This window comes from Muntiacus reevesi, chromosome 9 (assembly GCF_963930625.1).
Source record: "Muntiacus reevesi chromosome 9, mMunRee1.1, whole genome shotgun sequence".
Classification (NCBI taxonomy): Eukaryota; Metazoa; Chordata; class Mammalia; order Artiodactyla; family Cervidae; genus Muntiacus; species Muntiacus reevesi.
The window spans coordinates 86848480-86869743 of NC_089257.1; the positions used below are offsets into that span (position 1 = coordinate 86848480).

The 21264-nt window shown below is 35.4% G+C and overlaps 1 protein-coding gene across 1 annotated transcript in view; it reads right to left on the bottom strand.

Annotated features, from left to right (window-relative positions):
* Positions 1 to 1322: 1322 nt before the first annotated feature.
* Positions 1323 to 21264, bottom strand: part of LOC136175979 (caspase-1-like) — a 33857-nt gene continuing 13915 nt past the window's right edge. Inside the window, exons 11-18 of the mRNA XM_065946150.1 lie at positions 17114 to 17368; positions 12162 to 12271; positions 11193 to 11366; positions 9737 to 9971; positions 8776 to 8919; positions 7534 to 7643; positions 5605 to 5708; positions 1323 to 2176 (exon numbers count right to left, since the gene is read on the bottom strand). Coding sequence (XP_065802222.1) covers positions 5610 to 5708; positions 7534 to 7643; positions 8776 to 8919; positions 9737 to 9971; positions 11193 to 11366; positions 12162 to 12271; positions 17114 to 17368 — 1127 coding nt within the window. The 3' untranslated portion in view covers positions 1323 to 2176; positions 5605 to 5609. The remainder of the gene's footprint in view (positions 2177 to 5604; positions 5709 to 7533; positions 7644 to 8775; positions 8920 to 9736; positions 9972 to 11192; positions 11367 to 12161; positions 12272 to 17113; positions 17369 to 21264) is intronic.

A 21264-nucleotide genomic window follows, 5' to 3' on the forward strand; every position in this document is an offset into this window, starting at 1 on the left:
CTTTTTTTTTTTTTTCCCAGTAGATATACCAAAGAAAATTTACTGAATTTATTATTTATTGATTCATTTGTCTTTTCATTTCTTTATATCCTCATTTGCTAATTTAGTTTTTCTAGAATTCCATCAATGTTATGTACTATATTCTCGTGATTTTTTTGTTTATGTTTATCTCTATTTATTATATCTCTTTACCGCTAATATTGTCTTTGTGCTTATTCTATTTTTTCATACTCAATCCTGATGAATGTCTGCTATTTAATGAGTCCTTTTTAAAGGAAGCGTTGTGCTTAGTGGCTCAGACTGTAAGAATCTTCCTGCAATGCAGGAGACCAGTGTTCAATCCCTGGATTGGGAAGATTCCCTGGAGAAGGAAATGGCAGTCCATTCCGGTATTCTTGCCGGGAAAATTCCATGGACAGAGGAGACTGGCAAGCTACTGTCCATGGGGTCACAACGAATTGAACAGGACTGAGTGATTAACACTTTCACTTCACTTTTAAAGGAAAAGTTTTTTCTTTCTTTCTTTTTTTTTAAGAATCTGCCCAAATTTTTGTTTTGTTCTGTTACTGTCTCATTGTATATATATATATATATATATATATATATATATATATATATATATATATAAATCTTTATCATTTGCTCTCTTCTATTTTCTTAATGGTTCAGTATTTTTCTGACTTCTCAAGTTGAATACTCAGTTCATATGTTTTCCTTTCTTATTTTATATCTGTATGTATATTGTATAACTTATGCTTATATATGCATATACTATGTGCGTGTGTTTTTATTTCTAATTATGTAGAAATTTGTTGCAGTCTTTGTGTTATTGGGTTTTTAATGTTATCATGCATTAGTCAGAGAAGAAAGTTTATCTCTGTACATATTTGATTATTGTGATGTGTTTCTGTGTTTTGGGATCTTTGGTTCCATGTGGAGAGGTACAGAAATGTCTACACCACAAGTCTTCGTACTGTTAGTTAACCATTACAATTCAAATTTCAGTTAACTCTTATAACTGAAAACCTGTACAATTACAGTCTCTCCTTTTTAGAGAGGTAGTGTGGTGCAGTGGTTAGCAATTCAGATTTCAGAACAAATCTGATTGCACTCAAATCCTGGTGTGGCCACCTACTTTATGTGTCACTTTAGGAACATCTCTTAAGCTCTATTTTCTTTTATTTCATTATTTGTAAAATAGAAGTATTAATAGTGATTACTTCATAATGCAGTTGTGAGGATTAAAGTAGTGACTTAAATATACAATATCCCTTACAATAATCAAAATCTTTCAAATAATTTTAACAAATAGCAGATATTACTTATTATGGTAGTATTTGATATATAGAGAATCATTTTATTTTGTAATGCAGTTCAGCATGTACTGAAATATCTATTCAGCATTCTGCATGTATGTAATTGAAGTGGTGCATCTTCTTAGTCAGTAGCTCAGATGGCCATGTTGCCAAAATTCCTCTACTGACATTCACTTTCCAGAAATGTTAACATTTTCTTTCCCATTGCTGACATTTCCCACACTCTTAGCTGTTCTTTATCTAATAATGTCTCTCTTTCTATACCAGCACACCCAGTTATACCATCTTAAATCACAAGCCCAATTTATTTTAGACAATTACCAAGTGTTTGCTAAATAACAAAAATTTCCTGAAGCTTTGAAAACTGGAAAGAAAAATCATCAACAAGAAAGCAAATTAATTTATGGATAAGAAGAAAGATGCACAGGTATCATAATAACTTTCTGAAAAAAATTAACTCGACCTGTGATGTTGGTTAAATAATAAATTAGAAAAATTTTTCCAAATCATTCTAGCTGCAAGGTTTGATGAGTGATCAAAGGAGGAGGTGACCCAGTTTGTGGTCCTTGTCTCCAGATGGGCACCATCTCCTTTCACCCTGCTGCTGAGAGCAAGTCATGATTAGTTCTCTTCACTCAATAAAGTGCAGGCATTATATGCAATACAACTAGAACATTCACTTTGCTTCTTCCACTTTATTTCCATCTATCCACAGTTTTAATTGAAATTCTTTCTTAGAGGACCCCAAAGAACAGTTCATTTGTTTCCACTTTAATTGAAAGACAAAAGGTTAAACATGGATGCTGTGCTGATAAAAATGCTTCTTGAAGCTGATAAATGGTTAAATTTCCTGTGATTTTCTGGAGAAGAGAAAAAAAAAAAACAGAAAATCAACATAGTAATCCCTGGAAGTCGTCAATCTAATCCTTACTGTGATTCTTTTTCTTATTTTCTTCCACATGCTTTTGCCATTCCCCCTACCTTCTATTGGTGACCTTTGTAGCTATTTACCAATAAGTAATCAGAGTGATCTTTGTAAAGTCTAAGTGAGATTATACCATTTTCCTGAATTTCACTCTGCCATTTCTCCCACTCACATTCTCTAGCCAGCTGTCTTTTTGCAGCATCTAAACAGCTTAAGCACACATCTGCCTCAGGACCTTGCTTCCTGTTTCTGGTGTTGGGATGCATTTTACACATAGAACTATGAGGTTCACCCCACTTCTCTATCTGTTCTGATTTCAAATCATTTCATCACTTCAAACTAGCCTTTCCAAAGTGATCTATCTATAACAGTACAGTGTCTATCATTTTGTGTCTCTTTAGCCTTTTTTATTTATTTATTTTCCCTTAGCTCATACCACTCTCTGATATATATATCTACTTGCTTGTATATTTAGATTCTGTCTCCACTCACTAGAGTATGAGCTTTTTGAGAGCAAGGATCCCATTTATCTTGTTCACTGGTATATTCTAAGCATCTATAATAGAACTCGGAACATAGTAAAGGCTCAATAAATATTAGTCAAATAAATAATTCAACCCCCAAAAGTGGTTCCATAGGGCTAATTAGAAACTAAAAGTTATTCTGCTGAAGTATCCATGGGTTTATGTAACCAGAGTGTCAGAAACCAGGAGTAGAAGATGGTAGGTAAATATTTCTAGCACTGAGATGAAGTTTACAATAAAACATAATCTTTTTTAAACTTTATTTATTTATTTATTTTAACTGGAGGCTAATTATTTTGCAATATTGTGGTGGTTTTTGCCATACATTGAGATGAATCAGCTATGAGTGTATAAGTGTCCCCCCATCTTGAACTATCCTCTCACTTCCCTCCCCACCCCACCCCTTTGAGTTGTCCCAGAGCACAAGCTTTGAGTGTTCTGCTTCATGTATTGAACTTACACTGGTCATCCTTTTTACCTATGGTAATGCGTATGTTTCAATGCTGTTCTCTCATATCATCCCACCCTTGCCTTCTCCCACAAAGACCAAATATCTGTTCTTTACAACTATGTCTCTTTTGTTGTCTTGCATCTAGGGTCATCGTTACCATCTTTCTAAATTCCATTTATATGCATTAACATACTGTTTTGGTGTTTCTTTTTATGACTTACTTCACACTGTATAATAGGATCCAGCTTCATCCACCTTATTAGAACTGACTCAAATGCATTCTTTTTTTTTTTTTATCACTGAGTAATATTCCATTGTTTACATGTACCACAACTTGTTTATCCATTTTTCTGTCAATGGACATCTAGGTTGCTTCCATGTCCTATCTATGGTAAACAGTGCTGCAATGAACATTGGGGTACATGCCTTTTTCAATTCTGGTTTCTTCGATCTGTAAGCCCAGCAGTGGGATTGCTGAGTCATGTGGCAGTTCTATTCCCTGTTTTTTTTTGCTGTTGTTGTTTGTTTTTTTTTAAGGAATCATGACACTGTTCTCCATAGTGGCTGTGCTAGTTTGCATTCCCACTAACAGTGTAAGAAGGTTCCCTTTTCTCCACACCCTCTGCAGTGTTTATTGTTTGTAGCCTTTTTATGATGGCCATTCTGACTGGTGCAAGATGACACGTCATTGTGGTTTTGATTTGCATTTATCTGATAATGAGTGATGTTGAGTGTCTTTTCATGTGTTTGTTAGCCATCTGTAAGGCTTCTTTGTAGAAATGTCTGTTTAGCTTTTTGGCCCATTTTTTGATTGGGTTGTTTATTTTTCTGGTATTGAGTTTCATGTACTGCTTGTATATTTTAGAGGTTAACTCTTTGTCAGTTGCCTCATTTGCTATTATTTTCTCCCACTCTGATGGCTGTCTTTTCACTTTGCTTATAGTTTACTTTACTGTGCAAAAACTTTTAAGTTTATTTAGGTTCCATTTATTTATTTTTATTTTTACTTCCATTACTCTGGGAGGTGAGTCATAGAGGATCTTGATGTGATTTATGTCAGAGAGTGCTCTGCCTATGTTTTCCTCTAAGAATTTTATAGTTTTTGGTCTTACATTTAGATCTTTAATCCATTTTGAGTTTATTTTTATGTGTGGTGTTAGCAAGTGTCCTAGTTTCATTCTTTTACATGTGACTTGTCAGTTTTCCAGCACCATTTGTTAAAGAGATTGTCTTTTCTTAATTGTATATTTTTGCCTCCTTTATCAAAGATAAGGTGTCCACAGATGGGTGGATTTATCTCTGGGATTTCTATTTTGTTCTATTGATCTATATTTCTGTCTTTGTGCCAGTACCATACTGTCTTGATGCCTGTAGCTTTGTAGTATAGTATGAAGTCAGGCAGGTTGATTCCTCCAGTTCCATTCTTATTTCTCAAGATTGCTTTGGCTACTTGAGGCTTTTTGGTGTTTCCATACAAACTGTGACATTATTTGTTTTATTTCTGTGAAAAATACCATTGGTAGCTTGATAGGGATTGCACTAAATTGGTTGATTGCTTCAGGTAGTGTGCTCATTTTCACTATATTGATTCTTCCAATCCATTAACATGGTATATTTAGGTCATACCTGAATGGTATAGTGGTTTCCCCTACTTTCTTCAGTTTAACTCTGAATTTTGCAATAAGAAGCTCATGATCTGAGCCACAGTCAACCCCTAGTCTTGTTTTTGCTGACTGCATAGAACTTCTCCATCTTTGACTGCAAAGAACATAATCAATCTGATTTTAGTATTGACCATCTGGTGATATCCATGTGTAGAGTTGTCTCTTGTGTTGTTGGAAGAGAATGTTTTCTACGACCAGTGTGTTCTCTTGGCAAAACTCTTAGCCTTTGCTCTGCTTTGTTTTGTGCTCCGAGGTCAAACTTGCCTGTTACTCCAGGGATCTCTAGACTCCCTACTTTTGCATTCCAGTCCCCTATGATGAAAATGACATCTTGTTTTTGGTGTTAGTTCTAGAAGGCCTTGTAGGTCATCATAGAACCCTTCAACTTCAGCTTCTTTCACATTAGTGATTGGATTACTTTATAGACTTTGGCATAGACTTGGATTACTGTGATATTGAATTGTTTGCCTTGGAAGTGTACAGAGATCATTCTATCATTTTTGTGATTGCACCCAATACTGGATTTTGGACTCCTTTTGTTGTCTATGAGAGGGGGATCCAGATGCATATATATAGAGTAAACAAATAACATATTGCCAAATTACATCAACAAGGATTACCAATTTACTAATTGACAACTAAAGCAATGAGCTGTCATTGATCCTCACTATTAATATCCCTTTCCTATTTCTTTTGCCTGTCAACAACATCTCTTTATACTTACTATTTTCAGTTGCCAGGAAAGAGGTAGAAATATCTTGTCATAGAAAGTCGTTCAACAGTGGGCATCTGAGCTTTAACATTTGGTTTTTCAAATGATTGTTGTACCTAAAAACAAAAAGAGATTCTAGATGATACATATCTCTTATGCATCTCAGAAAATGTTTTGCAAAATAAGCCAAAGTTTTTTTTGTTTTTTTTTTTTTTTGTTTGTTTTTTTTTTTTGAATGAAGGGTGCTCTAGGATTGATGGAACCAAACCCTTGGGTATTTTAACTCCTTTTTGCTGCTATTCTACCTCTTAGATATAACACCCAATGTCAGAATAGTCTCTTTATCTCAAAATACATACCTCAGTCTCTCAGTCATGTCCGACTTCTGGTGGCACCACAAAATTTTTGTCCAGGAATTCTCTAAGGGAGAATAGGGGAAGTGCTATTCCCTTCTCCAGGGGATCTTCCTGACCCAGGGATGGAACCTGGGTTTCCTGCATTGCAAGCAGATTCTTTACCCTTTGAGCCATCAAGGCTCAAGCCCTATGCCTAAAGTACTTTCAAATTTCATTTTCTCTACTTTCCATTTCTGATCTATAGATCTGATGATTAATTATCCTTTGGTGTTTGTTCATGAGAACTGAACCTCAGAGATCCTCTATCTTCTACATCCAATAAGTCTAACTCTTCAATGTAATATTGTAGGGTTTGTCCATAAGGTCTGAATGATGAGCAAGAGTCACAGTTCCACCACTAAGTTGATCTTTGAAGCTTTTTGTTTTATCCCCATAGACTGATCAGTGAAATTTTAATTACTTAGATCTACTATTTCTAATCTTTTCTGATGAATTCCCTTGAAAATGTAATGTTTAAATCTTATTCTTTCAATAAGACTTAACTTTCTATGTTCCTATTCACTGAGACCCTGACTCAGTTTATGTTGTAACTTCTTCAGTTCATGAAAGATATATTCTTCTTTTCCCACAGAAGTATTATTATTCTCTATGGTTTTAGTTTAAAAACAACTACTTTCCCATGTTCGTAATACCAGTAACTTTCTAACTGAAAAAGGAGGGACATTTATTCACACATTCATGCATTTATTTCTTCAATGACTATTAATTCCTACTTGCTAGCATGTTGAGTATTGAATAAATCCCAGGCTTCATGAGCTTGCATTAAAGTAAGTTAATGAAGATAGCAAACACACAAATATATATTATCTGGGTGATGGTAAGAGTTATGAAAAAAAAATAAATTAGGAAGGAGGGAGGAAATAGGGAATGTCCTGAGGTGGGGAATGTGTATCGAGCCTTCCCTTCTGGACCACTCTATTCAAAGAATTTTTTCACCTCTGTCTCTTTCAAATGTCCTTGCTGTTCAGTTTCTAAGTCATTGATATTCTTTGCAAGCTGTTCACATTTCCTAGGAACTTCTCTTCATGGATCTTACCACAACTTGTATCACACAATGTGTTTGTTGGAATATTTATTCAATACCCATCTCTCTCATAAGAAAGTAAGCTCTAGGTAGCCTTATATCACATCTGTCTCACTTACATCTGTGCCACAAAGATATAGCACATTACTAAGTAGACCACTATATATATTTTATATATATATATATATATGTATATATATATATAAATATAACACTATATATATTAAATGAAGCAGTGAAAATTAATCCAATATGCTTTCCATTCTTTGAATTATAAGAACTTATAGCCCATAAGATACACGTTCATATTTTGTTACATTTTGTTCTTCTGTGGTGCATTAATGCAGTCTTTTTGTATATCAGATATTAAATACCTAGATTAAAGAAACCAAGTGCTACACTACTTTTGTGTGCCTGAAAAAATCTGTCATTTTCACTTGAAAGGCAAATAATATTTAAGTTTTCCTTAACAAATAAATGATTTTGAAAAAATGAACTTACCTTCCTAAATACTTCCTCGAGATGACAGCACCAAGCATATTTTTGGAAGCATGTGATGAGTCGTGTAATGAAGAGAGAACCTTTTTTGATGTCTCTCCAGGACACATTATCTATGATGATAGGGAGTGGTAAGCCTTGGGCTGTGGTGTTCATAATTTTTTTTTTTTACTTTTTTTGTCTTTTAAAACAAAAATATATCTTGGGAATTATCTTGACATATTTAGGGGAAGAACTTACAACCTTCCATTAACTCATTTTCCAAAAGAAGTTCAACTAAAGAAGCAGATCATCACAACTGAAGTTCATTTCATGGAGATTGCATTGTCTTTTGGAGACTGACTCTCTACTATGTGACTTATGTTTATCCACTTGGCTTTGAAAAGAGCCTTGAGAGATGATTGTAATTATCCTATTTTACAGAGGAAGGAATACAGGTTCAGAAGGAAGAATTTCCCCATAATCATACAGGTGGTTGTTTACAGATTATAAACCATGATGTCTTTCACAATATAGGGAACAAAATAAATGAATAGATCTAATGAAACTTTTGTAAGGGAAGGATATGCTTTTGGTATATCAGATAACAGATAGTGGTAGATACTTATCTCCCTAACTCATTAAACTATATACATTAAACATGTAGAGCTTTTTTATGTTAATTGTGCCTCCATAAAGTGATGAGTTATTAAAATTTTCAAGTTAGGGATGCTCAGATATAAGGCCTCTCAAGATGATTATGTGAAGTTTAAGAAATAAGTGCTGTTCCCTTACTAATAATAAGCCCCATTTTATCATTTTCTTCTTCTTTTAGAAGGACATGCACCTACTTGCTAATGCATGCTTATGGTGCTACTCTAAGAAGTGCAGATGAGAAATAATAGAGAACATTAAGTTGGAGTTGATAATTTTTAAGAAAGGGAAGTCAGTCCTTAGATCCATAAAAACTATACTCAAAATGTTAAATGGATTTAATAGAAAACTGAATCAATAATCTGTTTTTAACCAGTGTGATGGTAAAGGGATTATCTTTTATTATGTTGTTTTAATGGTTACTATATCTTTGGCTGTAAAGTGAAACAGATAATAAAAATCAATTTTTAAAAGTGAAGAAAAAGTAAAACATATTGACAGTATTCAAAATTTGTATCAAATCATCGCTACTAATTTTTTTTTTTTTTTTTTGAATCATTCAGAGATAGCCTTAGACCCACAAACCCCTGTCTGCAACTGAGAGACACATACGTGGCGTTGAGGAACAGAAGGCAATGAAGTCCTTCTCCACGTGGGTCTTGTAAACAGCGTCTTCTTCCAGGCTCTCGGGTGGCTGGAAAAAGTCGTCCACCAGGGCTGCTGGGGAGTCACTGACCCAGAGTTCCCCACGGTTCGCTGTAGAGACATCAACTTTCTTCACACTGTGTGTCTCCCTCAGTGTGACTACTGCAATTACCTCATTATTTTACAATGTTTACTCCAACTAGTTTTATACACAGAAGTACACACACAAATACACAAATGTGAGTGCATCTCCACCCAGCACTGCTTCTTCCTTATGTCATTGAGCAATATGCCAATTAAGAGTAAAAACATGGTAAAACTGGAGGAATGCATTTGCTGAGAATAACAAAGGAGTTAAAGCCTTACCTGCATAATCTCGGAGCATATTTATCATTTTATAGCTAAATTATTTCTACATTTCATCTTTAAAAACTGCTCTAAAAGTTAAAATAGTGATTGGGAGTCAGAAAAAAAAAAAAAAAAAGAAGAAAACAAAAAAATTTCCCTGAAATCCCAAGTTTTCTCATCTCCCAAGTCATTTTCATTTCAATAATGTAAGAGGAAAAAAAGAAAAATATATTGCTTTATATAATATCCTGACTTTCAAATGAAGTTCCTCTCAAGCCAGAGAACATTAAAATGTCTGTAAAACACTTACAAGCAAAGCAACCATTTAAATTATTTCATTCCAAACTTAGAATAATTGTGTCTAATTTTTTTGAGGATTCTAGTGATCTCCTTCGTCACTTAGTTTGGATTAAATTTATCAGCTAATTTATCAGCTAACAAGTCTCATGAGACCACCTGCCTAAATGGAATTTCCTAATAAATCAATTTAGTTTAAGATTGTTTCACCTAGAAATAAAACATGCATTACAAACACCTTTATGATCTTTATGAACTTTGGATTCTTCATCTCACAACTCACCACCTCTGCAGGCCTGGACAATGATGACTTTAGGTTTGTCCTTTAGACTGAGGCAATTACGGTTGTTGAATATCCGGAAGACGGTGTCATAAGGTAGCACATCTGGTTTTTCATCACTGTGCATAGTCCCGCAGATCCCATCCAGGATGCCATGAGACATTAACACCAAGAATGTACTGTCTGAGAATTTGTGCTCTTCACGTGCAGCAAATTTCCACAGAACTGATTCCATGTCCTGAAAAGACCACAAAGTCTTACTTCAATAGGACAAGCATTAAAATTAAACTGACCTCCTATTTATTATGATCAGTATAAGAAGTGTCTGTAACATTTCAGTTACAGTGTCTTTACATAGTGGATGTTCAATGATAATTTTATTTTTGTTTCTATAATGAATCAGTAGACTCAAATTTTGCTCCTGATATAACCTGTTCTCTTAATACATTTTACATTTGTTTATTGTCACTATATACTTTCCCTTTCAACTGTTTCCTTTCTCTCATTACTTAATAAGAAACTTGAATATAAACATATCATACCATTTTCCTTCTAAAACACTCCCAATCATACTTAAAATAAAATAAAACTTCTGACATGAGCGTGCTTCTCCTGACGTTCTTCTTCCTCCTCTGGTTATACAGATCTCTTCCTACTATTCATGTAATAGTTTCATATTCAGTTCAGACTTTTCACCTGTAGTCATGCCTTCTTGGAATATATTTCATTCACATCTTTCTAGAGCTATCTTGTCTCTGACAGTCATTATCTCCTCAAAGATGCTTTTCTTGGTCATGATTGTGAAACATTATCATTTATTATTATGTTATCAGTAAAACAATCAAACATTATTACTCCTCATTCACCAATGTATTCTTTTGTTTCCTTTTTCCTTTTCACTTTCTTTTCAATCTTAAAGACATACAGATACATCAAATCTCTGAAATGCTCTGTTTTGCTTATGGCTTGATCATTCCCTGTCACCCAGCAAGTTAACCTACATCAGTGTGAGCTGGGAACCTTCTGTCTCATTTACTGACCCATTCCCCATGCCAGCACAGCCTCTGGCAGAGTCAGGATTCAGCATTTATGTGAATGCTGTGAATAGGAGCTCACTCCTGCTAGCATTCTTTACTCCAGAATTTTCTGGGAAATACTAGGGCTGAATATCAATCTTCACACTTCAGAATTGTGTGGGTATACATGCCCATCAGGTGTTTTTTTTTTGTTTTTTTTTTTTTCCAGGTTTTATGGAATTAAGGATGTTTGAAACTCTAAAGCGACACAGATTTCACCTATCTTAATATTTACTTTACAATACACATTCACACACTTAGATATACACATGCACATAAATGAGACCTATGGTTGTTAAGGCATTTGCTTAGTATTATAAAGTTCCCTAGTTAGTAGAAGGATATGTGCTGAATATGTGTCAGGGTGGGTGAGGGACCCTTACGCTGGCTGTGAGTTTTTCTTCTACTTCCACAGTGTAGCCAAGATCCTCAAGCAGCTGCTTCATTCCAAGGATGTCAAGGGCAGCACCATCCCTGGTAGGCAGATGATCAAACTCTGTATTGCATATGATGAGAGCCAGACGAGTGCGGTCCTTTCTCTGCTTTATTGGATAGATCTACAGGAAATTGATATGCAGTGAGTTTTGTTTACCAAAATTTCTCTTAAACTTTCATATACCAATCATTGTTGCTTTTAAGGGCTTGCATAATTGTCCCCTCTCCTATCCCGTACCAGAAGACACTGCCCTTCCTCTCTCTTACTAATGGATTAAATTGACAATAGAAAAAAGTACAAATTGAAAGTGAATTATCTTTGAAAAGCCCAGAACAGGATCCAAAACGTATTTGTGATGGTTACTCAAGAATCTTGAGGAGACTAGAACAACTCCTACCCTCTCCTTCTTGCCTTTCTTCTACATCTAGTCAAATCTTTCTTAACTTTCAAGATTCAGGTCAAATTGTATAAAAACTAGGAGATATTTGCCATTGGATCCAGCTGAAAATAAATACACCAAAGATCATTTGCCTTAGGTAACATTATTTTGATACTATTTTTAACACTAACTTATTATGTTTTGCACATGTTAACATTTTTTAATTAGATTGCAACTGATTATTACTCAGCCATGTTATTTCATAAATATTTTGATTCTATGACTACAGCTAAAATTCTAATAAACCCCAAATATATTTGACAACAAATAAATGAAAAAAAAGAGAGACATATTTTATCATAGGGGAAGAGAATTGGAGTTTGTTTGAGGCCATGTGATTTCCTCCTACTCGAAGTATTTATAAACAAAATTACCACTGTCCCCACCCTGCTGTTCGGTAATGACTGCTTTAAGAAATTGTGTAATTAGTGAAAGCAGTTGTTTCTCTTCCTCCCTTTAATGTACAGAACACAGCACCTCTCCAGCCCTTTCTTTACACAGTTTCAGGAATTCTTCATGAGGGCAAAGCTTGAGGGTAGCTGCAGATCCTGCTGACTCGTCTGGTCCAGCCACAGTTTCCTCAGGAGCTGCAGGATACATCACATGATATAATTGGTGATATCTGTCCCTGTGACCCAGTTATCATCCAAGAAAACTGACAGGGGACAGTCTGGGGAAAATATTTTAACACATTGGGTCATAGAAGATAGATACATTATCACTGGGAAAGAAGGGAGAAATACTTGGTAATAAGAGCAGAGCTACTAACAAATTCAATAACAGATTATGATATTGTGAAAAAAATAACCTTGATGATTTGGGGTCAAATAACTTTGTTCCTTACTGAACAAAACAATTTTATTTTTCAAATAGTTTTATTCTAAGGTGTTGCTTATCTATGTGAACTTTCTGTTGTCTCTGAGCAAGAGCACATTGAGTAAATATTCATCAGTGTTATCTATTATAGATATAATTGAATCTCATGTGCAATTTTAAATTTTCTAATGCCCACATTAAATAAGAATAGTATCAATTAATATAAAAAATTAACATATCCAAAATATCATCATTTTAATGTGTTACTAGACACAATTTATGCACATAAAAACTAAGTCCAACATCTCAAGTTCATTCCTACTTCACACAACAAATATAGACACATACACCCCCAAATACTTAAAGGAATGTTGAATCTTGTATCAGCCTGGTATTATTATTTTTTTCAATCTCTCATGAATTCTTAACCTTTCCAGAGAAAATGAACTTCAAGGATTCCTCATCAAGCTGTGAATTCAACTATTTAAAAGAGAAATGCTGTCTATTAACCATAGTACTGTATCCAGTGTCAAAAGGACAAATTTGTCAGAGATTCTACATTCTACATACTCTGAATGTCTTTGCCTCCAAATGGTGAATAACCAGCACTAGGTTTTCAACCCATATGAGGAAATAACTTCTCCTTGGAAATGTTTGTTTCTGACTCATTCTGCCTTAATCCCTTGAGAAATGTAATATTTTCTGAAACTGGTTGACCTCATTTGACTAAGATTGTGCAAGAGACTGGGAAAGCCCAAAGCCCTTCCTTTGAGAGGGGAGGAAAAGTCCTCATAAGCAAAAACCCAAAGAGAAGTTTATCAAGAACTAATATAACAGGGTTTTTGTCTATGAAAAGAATAAACCTCTATGTTCATTTACATGAACTAATCAAAATTTTCTTATTAATTTAATTTACATTAGAAAGCCAATATAATCTTCTATAATTTTTTTCATTTATTTTTTCCATTACTTTTTCAATAATATTTTTATAAATGTCTTTCTAAAATAGTATGTGAAAAATATAAGCTCTGGAGATGCAGTAAATAGTAAGTCTTTAAGGGTACCAAAGTCTCTAAACATTTATTTTTGTAGGTTATATGACACATAATCTACCTATTTCAGAAGATTCTACCAATGTGAAGATGTTTGGTGTCCTGAGATAGTCTCTGGTCAGAAGGAATGTTTTGTCATTGAAAGTCTCCTGTTTTCAGGTAATTTACAGGTTTGATGTACTCTCAAATTTAACAAATGTCATCTCCTAATGGCCATTATGTGTCTATGTATGGATGCAGCATTTACAAATAAAACTGAAAGTTAGACTTTCTTATGTCTAATAGTAAAATTAGCATGAATCATTTCAATACAGCATAATAAATATAGTGTAGCCTGTGGTCCAAAGGGAGTGCCCATGGGTCTGACAGAACAGCCAGGAAAAAAAAAAAAAAAAAAAATAGGAGTTTAGATAAAAAATTTTAATATCTCAGTTTTATCTGTTATCTAATGGTGTGCTCAGGAAATCTCTTAAACTGAAATAAAAATAAAGATACTGATACTAGATAAGAAAAGGCCATCTCTCTGGGCAAGTTAGGAATTTGAATAATTATCTTCCTGACTAAATAGCAGTTCTTGGCACATAGTCTGTGTGAAAGTGAAAGTGTTAGTCACTCAGTTGTGTCGACTCTTTACTACCCCACGGACTGTAGCCCACAAGGCTCCTCTGTCTATGGAATTCTCCAGGAAACAAAACTGGAGTGGGTAGCCATTGTCTTCTCCATGGGATCTTCCTGATCCAGGGATCAAACCCAGGTCTGCCACATTGCAGACAGATTAAGACAAGATAAAATAAAACAAAATAGGAGATAATTCAATAAATGGAAATCAGAATTGAAGTAATGGGAACTTCAAGATGAATTTAGCAATTGCAGGATCCAGAATAAATCTTCAACTGAAATAGCATATCCTATCAGAAGAGTCCGTGGCAGTCAGGAGGCAATTATAGACCTATTTGTTAAAACAGCTTGGATTGCTTAGGGAACCCTCTTACACTGTTGGTGGAAATGCAAACTAGTACACCCACTATGGAAAACAGCGTGGAGATTTCTTAAAAAACTGGAAATAGAACTGCCATATGACCCAGCAATACCACTTCTGGGCATACACACTGAGGAATCCAGATCTGAAAGAGACACGTGCACCCCAATGTTCATCGCAGCACTGTTTATAATAGCCAGGACATGGAAGCAACCTAGATGCCCATCAGCAGATGAATGGATAAGGAAGCTGTGGTACATATACACCATGGAATATTACTCAGCCGTTAAAAAGAATTCATTTGAATCAGTTCTAATGAGATGGATGAAACTGGAGCCCATTATACAGAGTGAGGTGAGCCAGAAAGATAAAGAACATTACAGTATACTAACACATATATACGGAATTTAGAAAGATGGTAACAATGGCCCTATATGCAGGGCAGAAGAAGAGACGCAGAAGTACAGAACAGACTTTTGAACTCTGTAGGAGAAGGGGAGGGTGGGATGTTTCGAAAGAACAGCATGTATATTATCTGTGGTGAAACAGACCACCAGCCCAGGTGGGAGGCATGAGTCAAGTGCTCGGGCCTGTTGGGCTGGGAAGATCCAGAGGAATCGGGTGGAGAGGGAGGTGGGATGGGAGACCGGGATGGGGAATTCATGTAACTCTATGGTTGATTCACATCAATGTATGACAAAACCCACTGAAAAATAAAAAAATAAAAAATTAAAAAAAAAAAAAAAAAAAGAAAAGAAATAAAACAGCTTGGATTCTTCCTATCTCCCATCCCATTTCCTCAGTACTATGCTAAGAACCCTCCATGCCCCAAAGGCCTAATATCCTAATATTGCACATTCTAATTGTCCAACTTACCCAACTTCCTGACCTCCTAGACCAGGGTACTCTAGGTGTCCTAGGACTCTTCTGGAGGTTCCATGTACAGATAGAACTCAGGGGACTACTGGATACTTCATGAAAGGGTCTGCACCTGCCTCCTGCCTGCCATGGATTCTGTTGACAGGTTATTTCAATTTAAGATTCATTCTTGTTTCTGGGATTGCTAAAATCATTTTGAAGTTCCCATTACTTCAGTTCTGATCCCTATTTGTTGAATTATCTCTGATTGTGTGTTATCTTATTTTATCTTATATTTTCTTTTCTTTTCCATCCTGGCTTAGTACAGGATATTGAGTATAGTTCCCTGTGCTGTACAGTAGGTCCTTGTTTATCCATTCTATATGTAATGGTTTGCATCTACTAACCCCAAAATCCCTGTCAATGCTTCTTCCACACCTCTCTCCCTTGAAAACTGCAAGTCTTCTCTCTGATTTTGTTTCTAAATCCAAAGTATTTTTATCCCATCCCAGTTTAAGAGAAAGTAATAAACTTGCACAAGGACCAACTTAAATATTAATAATAACATCTTGGATATCTATTAGACCAGCATGTACTTCCTGCTGGTGGTAGTGTCCCTTCTACATAGAGAAAGGCTTATTAAAAATACTTAGTTGCTGTAGTGAGGTATCTACAATTGTGTGGCATTTCGTTTACTACAGCTTACTATTATTGATAGGCTCCAGTGTTCTGGACTGGAGTTTCAGGTTAAATTATAACAAATTGAGTCCATCACTGGTGAACTTGGACCTCAGGATATTTAGACTCTAGTGATATTTAGAATTCAATTAAAGTGAAGTTTCGAAAGAGGTTAAGATATTGGACACTTTATAGACATTCTCCTAATCATATTTTGTAAACTCACAGGAATACATAAGCCTTGTAAAGGTATAAATATTATAAGCTAGAGAATAATTATGATAGCTACTATTATTGCATGCATGCATCCAACTTTTATTATATGCCTTATAATATGTTTATATATATGCTATATCCTTGGTACTCTGCTAGGAGCTATTATTCATTGGTGAAAAAAAAAGCTGTGAGCTGGATTAAGAAACTCAGAGGATTGTAGTCTTATTTAATGAGATAGGAGATAGAAGTGGAACAGATCTGATGGGGAGAATTAAGTATTTCATTTTTTATATCTTAGCTTTGTGAAGTCAATAGAGCAGTAAAGTGGAAATGTTGAATATGAAGCTAGAGCTAGGCATACCTGGAGCTCAGAGGAGAATTCCAGATGGGAGCTAGAATATTATGAATTGTCATCCCATACCTGTCATTATGTTCCTGGCCTTACAAAATCTGTGACAAAGTTAGTGAAATTTTTCCCATTTCACAGATGCTCATATTGATGCTTATGGAGGATAAGAAACTTGAATGAAGACACATAGTGTCTAAAGTGACAGAAACCTAAGTTCAGGTTCAGATATTCCTTATTATAAAGTTTCTGTAGCTATCTCAATGAACAACCTAAACAGAAAACTCAGTTTCTCAGCTAATTGGGAATTGGATGCCCTCCCCAAAGTGACAAAGTGGCCTCTAAAAGGGCAATGATAGATGTAATTAAAATTATACATTAGTAATAGGAGGATGAGGGAACTATAGACGACAGTGGAACAGTCTTAGAGTCAAGTAGATTCTGAAAAAATTAAGATCTCCCTTGTAAAGAATTCCAGTCTTACCTTTTATACTGGTGGAATTTTTGTCTATGTTTAGGAAAGTTTGAACAAAGACTTGACCTGCCTCTTGGTTTTTCTGTCGTATAGAATCAACCAAGACTCGGGCTTTGTCTTGAAGTTTGGCATCATAAATTTTTTTCTTCTCCTCTTCCTCCAATTTCAGGACATTTTTTTCCACGAAGTCATCCAAAAGGCCAGAAATGAGTTCTTTGCCCAAAGATTCCAACATCTTAAGTGGGTTTTTGTTGTGTTTGTCTTCTGTTAGAAATACAAAGCTTCAACTTGATCTCTTCTCAAAAAATCCAGAATTGAAAACAATCTGGTTGTTGATCTTTCAATATTATAGATCAGCCTGACACCAGGTTAATTTATTACTGTCTGGGATAATTTGAATTTTTGTGGGGAAATAAAGAAGTCAAATTATTAAATATTATGTTGTAACACCATAGATATTATTTGATCATGTACTGTATGGGAAGGCAGGATATCTCACCAATCCTTAATTAAACCTACAAGAGAGTTATACAGTCCATCTAGAAATAAAGATAGCCTTGACACAAAATGAGATAGTCTAAAAAAATTCACCAAGACATTGAACAAGAACTTTGGCCCAGAAGCATCAGCCTCATTGTCTATCTTCAAGTAATCTTTCAATAAATGTTTACTGGACAACTTTTATGAGAAAGAAACATGGAAATTAACAAAACATGAATAAAAATTTACCTAATATCTGTTCATTTTTTAATAACTAACATCTCTTAAAAGATAAGTATAAAGCAATATAAAATATTATTTACAAGTATACTAAGTAATTTATAAGTATTAATATGATAGACACTCACAATCATCCAGAGAGATGGTTAATACTTCCCCTATTTTACAGATCATTTAAATAAAATGCTGGATCACATTTCTGTTCTTATGCCATATTCTATAAATTTAGCCATAGCACAGCTTCAGTACGTACAATTGATATTCAGTAAGTCCTACTGGTCTCAAGTGCTTCATATGACTCTTCTCAACATTAATAAAAATTTCATGTAACAGATATATTAAAATTTCTATTATATGGTAAAAGAAACAAGTACAGAGCAGTTAGTTAAATATTTGACCAAAATTGTGTGAAGAGTACGCCATGTTTAGTAAGAGGGCAGGGAGGGATTCAAACTTGGAGGTTCAGAATCCAGAATCACCACTCTTAAGTCATCAAACTACTTTACATGATACTTGGTAAAGTGAAAGTGAAAGTCGCTCAGTCCTGTCCGGTGTCCAACTCTTGGCAACCTCATGGACTGTACAGTCCGTGGAATTCTCCAGGCCAGAATATTGGAGTGGGCAGCCTTTCCCTTCTCCAGGGGCTCTTCCCAACCCAGGATCGAACTGGGTAAAGAGGTATTTAAGAGAATAGAAAGTCATTCAGGGACTCAGAAAAGACTGGACACATTTCTTGAGGTGAGGGCACAAAAGGCTGCTTCTCAGAAAAAGTCACAGAAACATTGATCTTAAAGTACAGCAGACACGTCACAACAGAGAATTTGAAGAATTACAAACAACATACAATTAATGTATGAGATGTTTACTCTGATGGGATTCTATTTCATTTATTTCTGCCCCCAATAAGGTTGAATGTTGACTGAATGATTGGTACTAGGAGAAATATGGCAAACGATTAAAGTTCTGTATAATTTTAGCATTGTATCCTCTTATTGTCTACGTGCATCATGGCTTCAGTTATTAGCTTTAAATAATTATTAAATAAATAAATTTGTTATTAAATTAAATTAATTAATTATTTAAATAAATAATTTCTGAATTTATAGATCAGTCCAAAGATGGATCTCAATATTAAGGCTCATATAGTCATTTTTTCTCTTCATACCACAAACTCATAAACTCAACTTTTAAAAGCTGAACTCATTTTATGTCACCTGCTTCATTCCCTATCAGTCAGTTAACAGTTCAGTTGCTCAGTCATGTCCGACTCTTTGTGACCCCATGAATCGCAGCATGCCAGGCCTCCTTGTACATCACCAACTCCCGGAGTTTACTCAAACTCAAGACCATCGAGTCAGTGATGCCATCCAACCATCTCATCCTCTGTCATCTCCTTCTCCCCCTGCCCCCAATCCCTCCCAGTATCAGGGTCTTTTCCAATGAGTCAACTCTTCACATGGGGTGGCCAAAGTACTGGAGTTTCAGCTTCAGCATCAGTCCTTCCAATTTTGAATACCCAGGACTGATCTTTAGGATGGACTGGTTGGATCTCCTTGCAATCCAAGGGACTCTCAAGAGTCTTCTCCAACACCACATTTCAAAAGCATCAATATTTTGGCACTCAACTTTCTTCACAGTCCAACTCTCACATCCATACATAACCACTGGAAAAACTATAACCTTGACTAGATGGACCTTTGTTGGCAAAGTAATGTCTCTGCTTCTTAATATGCTATCTAAGTTGGTCATAACTTTCCTTCCAAGGAGTAAGCGTCTTTTAATTTCATGGCTGCAGTCACCATCCGCAGTGATTTGGGAGCCCCCAAAAATAAAGTCTGACACTACTTCCAATGTTACCCCATCTATTTGCCATGAAGTGATGGGACCAGATGCCATGATCTTAGTTTTCTGAATGTTGAGCTTTAAGTCAACTTTTACACTCTCCTCTTTCACTTTCATCAAGAGGCTTGTTAGTTCCTCTTTACTTTCTCCCATAAGGGTGGTGTTGTCTGCATATCTGAGGTTATTGATATTTCTCCCAGCAATACATACTAGTAAATTATATCTTACAGTCAATTACACCAAGTCAGTAAAAACTGGCGATATTGAACCTCTTCTACCATCTATATTTTATTTTCCATCTCACATCAAACTCTATTGATTATATGTGCTAAATATTTGCAGAATCTGACTGCTTTTCCTTTTCTAATAGTTCAGTATTCCAGTTCAGACCAATATCTTTTCTTTTTTAATTACTCTAAGAATCAGATAAGTCTACTCTTATACCTTTCTAATCAGTTCTTCACAATGATGAAGAGTAAGTGTTCTAAAATCTTTTGAATATACTTCACTGTGAAATGTCTCAGCTTAATGTAATCTAGGACTTTCCTGACGGCTCAGAGGTTAAAGCATCTGCCTCCAATGTGGGAGACCTGGGTTCGATCCCTGGGTCCGGAAGATCCCCTGCAGAAGGAAATGGCAACCCACTCCAGCATTCTGGCCTGGAGAATCCCATGGACGGAGGAGCCTGGTGAGCTACATTGGTCCGGGGTTGCAGAGAGTCAGACAGACTGAGTGCCTTCCCTTACTGTGATCTAGGTCTTCTCACTCAGCCTCATCCTCTGCTACCACACCTGCCTTGCTCGTTATACTTTGGACACTTTGCTCTTCATTCAGGTTCTAAAAAGTCATGTACAGTTTCTCACACCCGACATTCCTTATTCTTTTCTTTTTATCTTCAAGTCTCAAACGACATGCCATTTCCTCTTAGAAATGCTCCCTAATGCTTAAGACTAGGCTGAGCGTCAGAGCTACATGCTCCCAGAGAGACTTGTTTCAACCTAAGGTAGCATTTTTTCCCCTTATAATTAACTAGTTAACAACGGCAACCAAACTCTTTAGTGTATTGTATTACTTTACTAGTTTTTATCTACTACTTTTCAGTTTCTCATGTCTGTTTTCTAATGATGTCCTGATTCCAATTCAGTAACCAGTGAAGTCATCCTGCCTAGCTAAAGATGCAGCCATGAGCGTGAATTTAAAATACTACTCCCCAGCCCAATGCTGTATTACTGTCCTGAAGAAGACACTAAGAAGATACCAGAAAACAGTCAATTCTCACATTTTAGGAGTTTAAATTAAACAGAAACCTGGAAATAATTACACTACAGGAAAAATGAAAGAAACAAAGAAACACAGTAGCAAGAAAGTATGAGTGGGGTGAATGCAATAAACATTTTTTAAGGAAACTGAAATTTTGCTTTAGAGAGATTAATGAAAGGGTGAATACATATTAATATATTCTGAAAGTAGGAAAACCTGCCTGACAAGTTCAGACGTTTTTGTTTGTTTGTTTTAATGGTAGTAAGGATCATTGCAATTTCCTGAGTGAGAAAATCTCACTCAGTTTAGATATCTAGAGCATAAGAAAGATAATGATC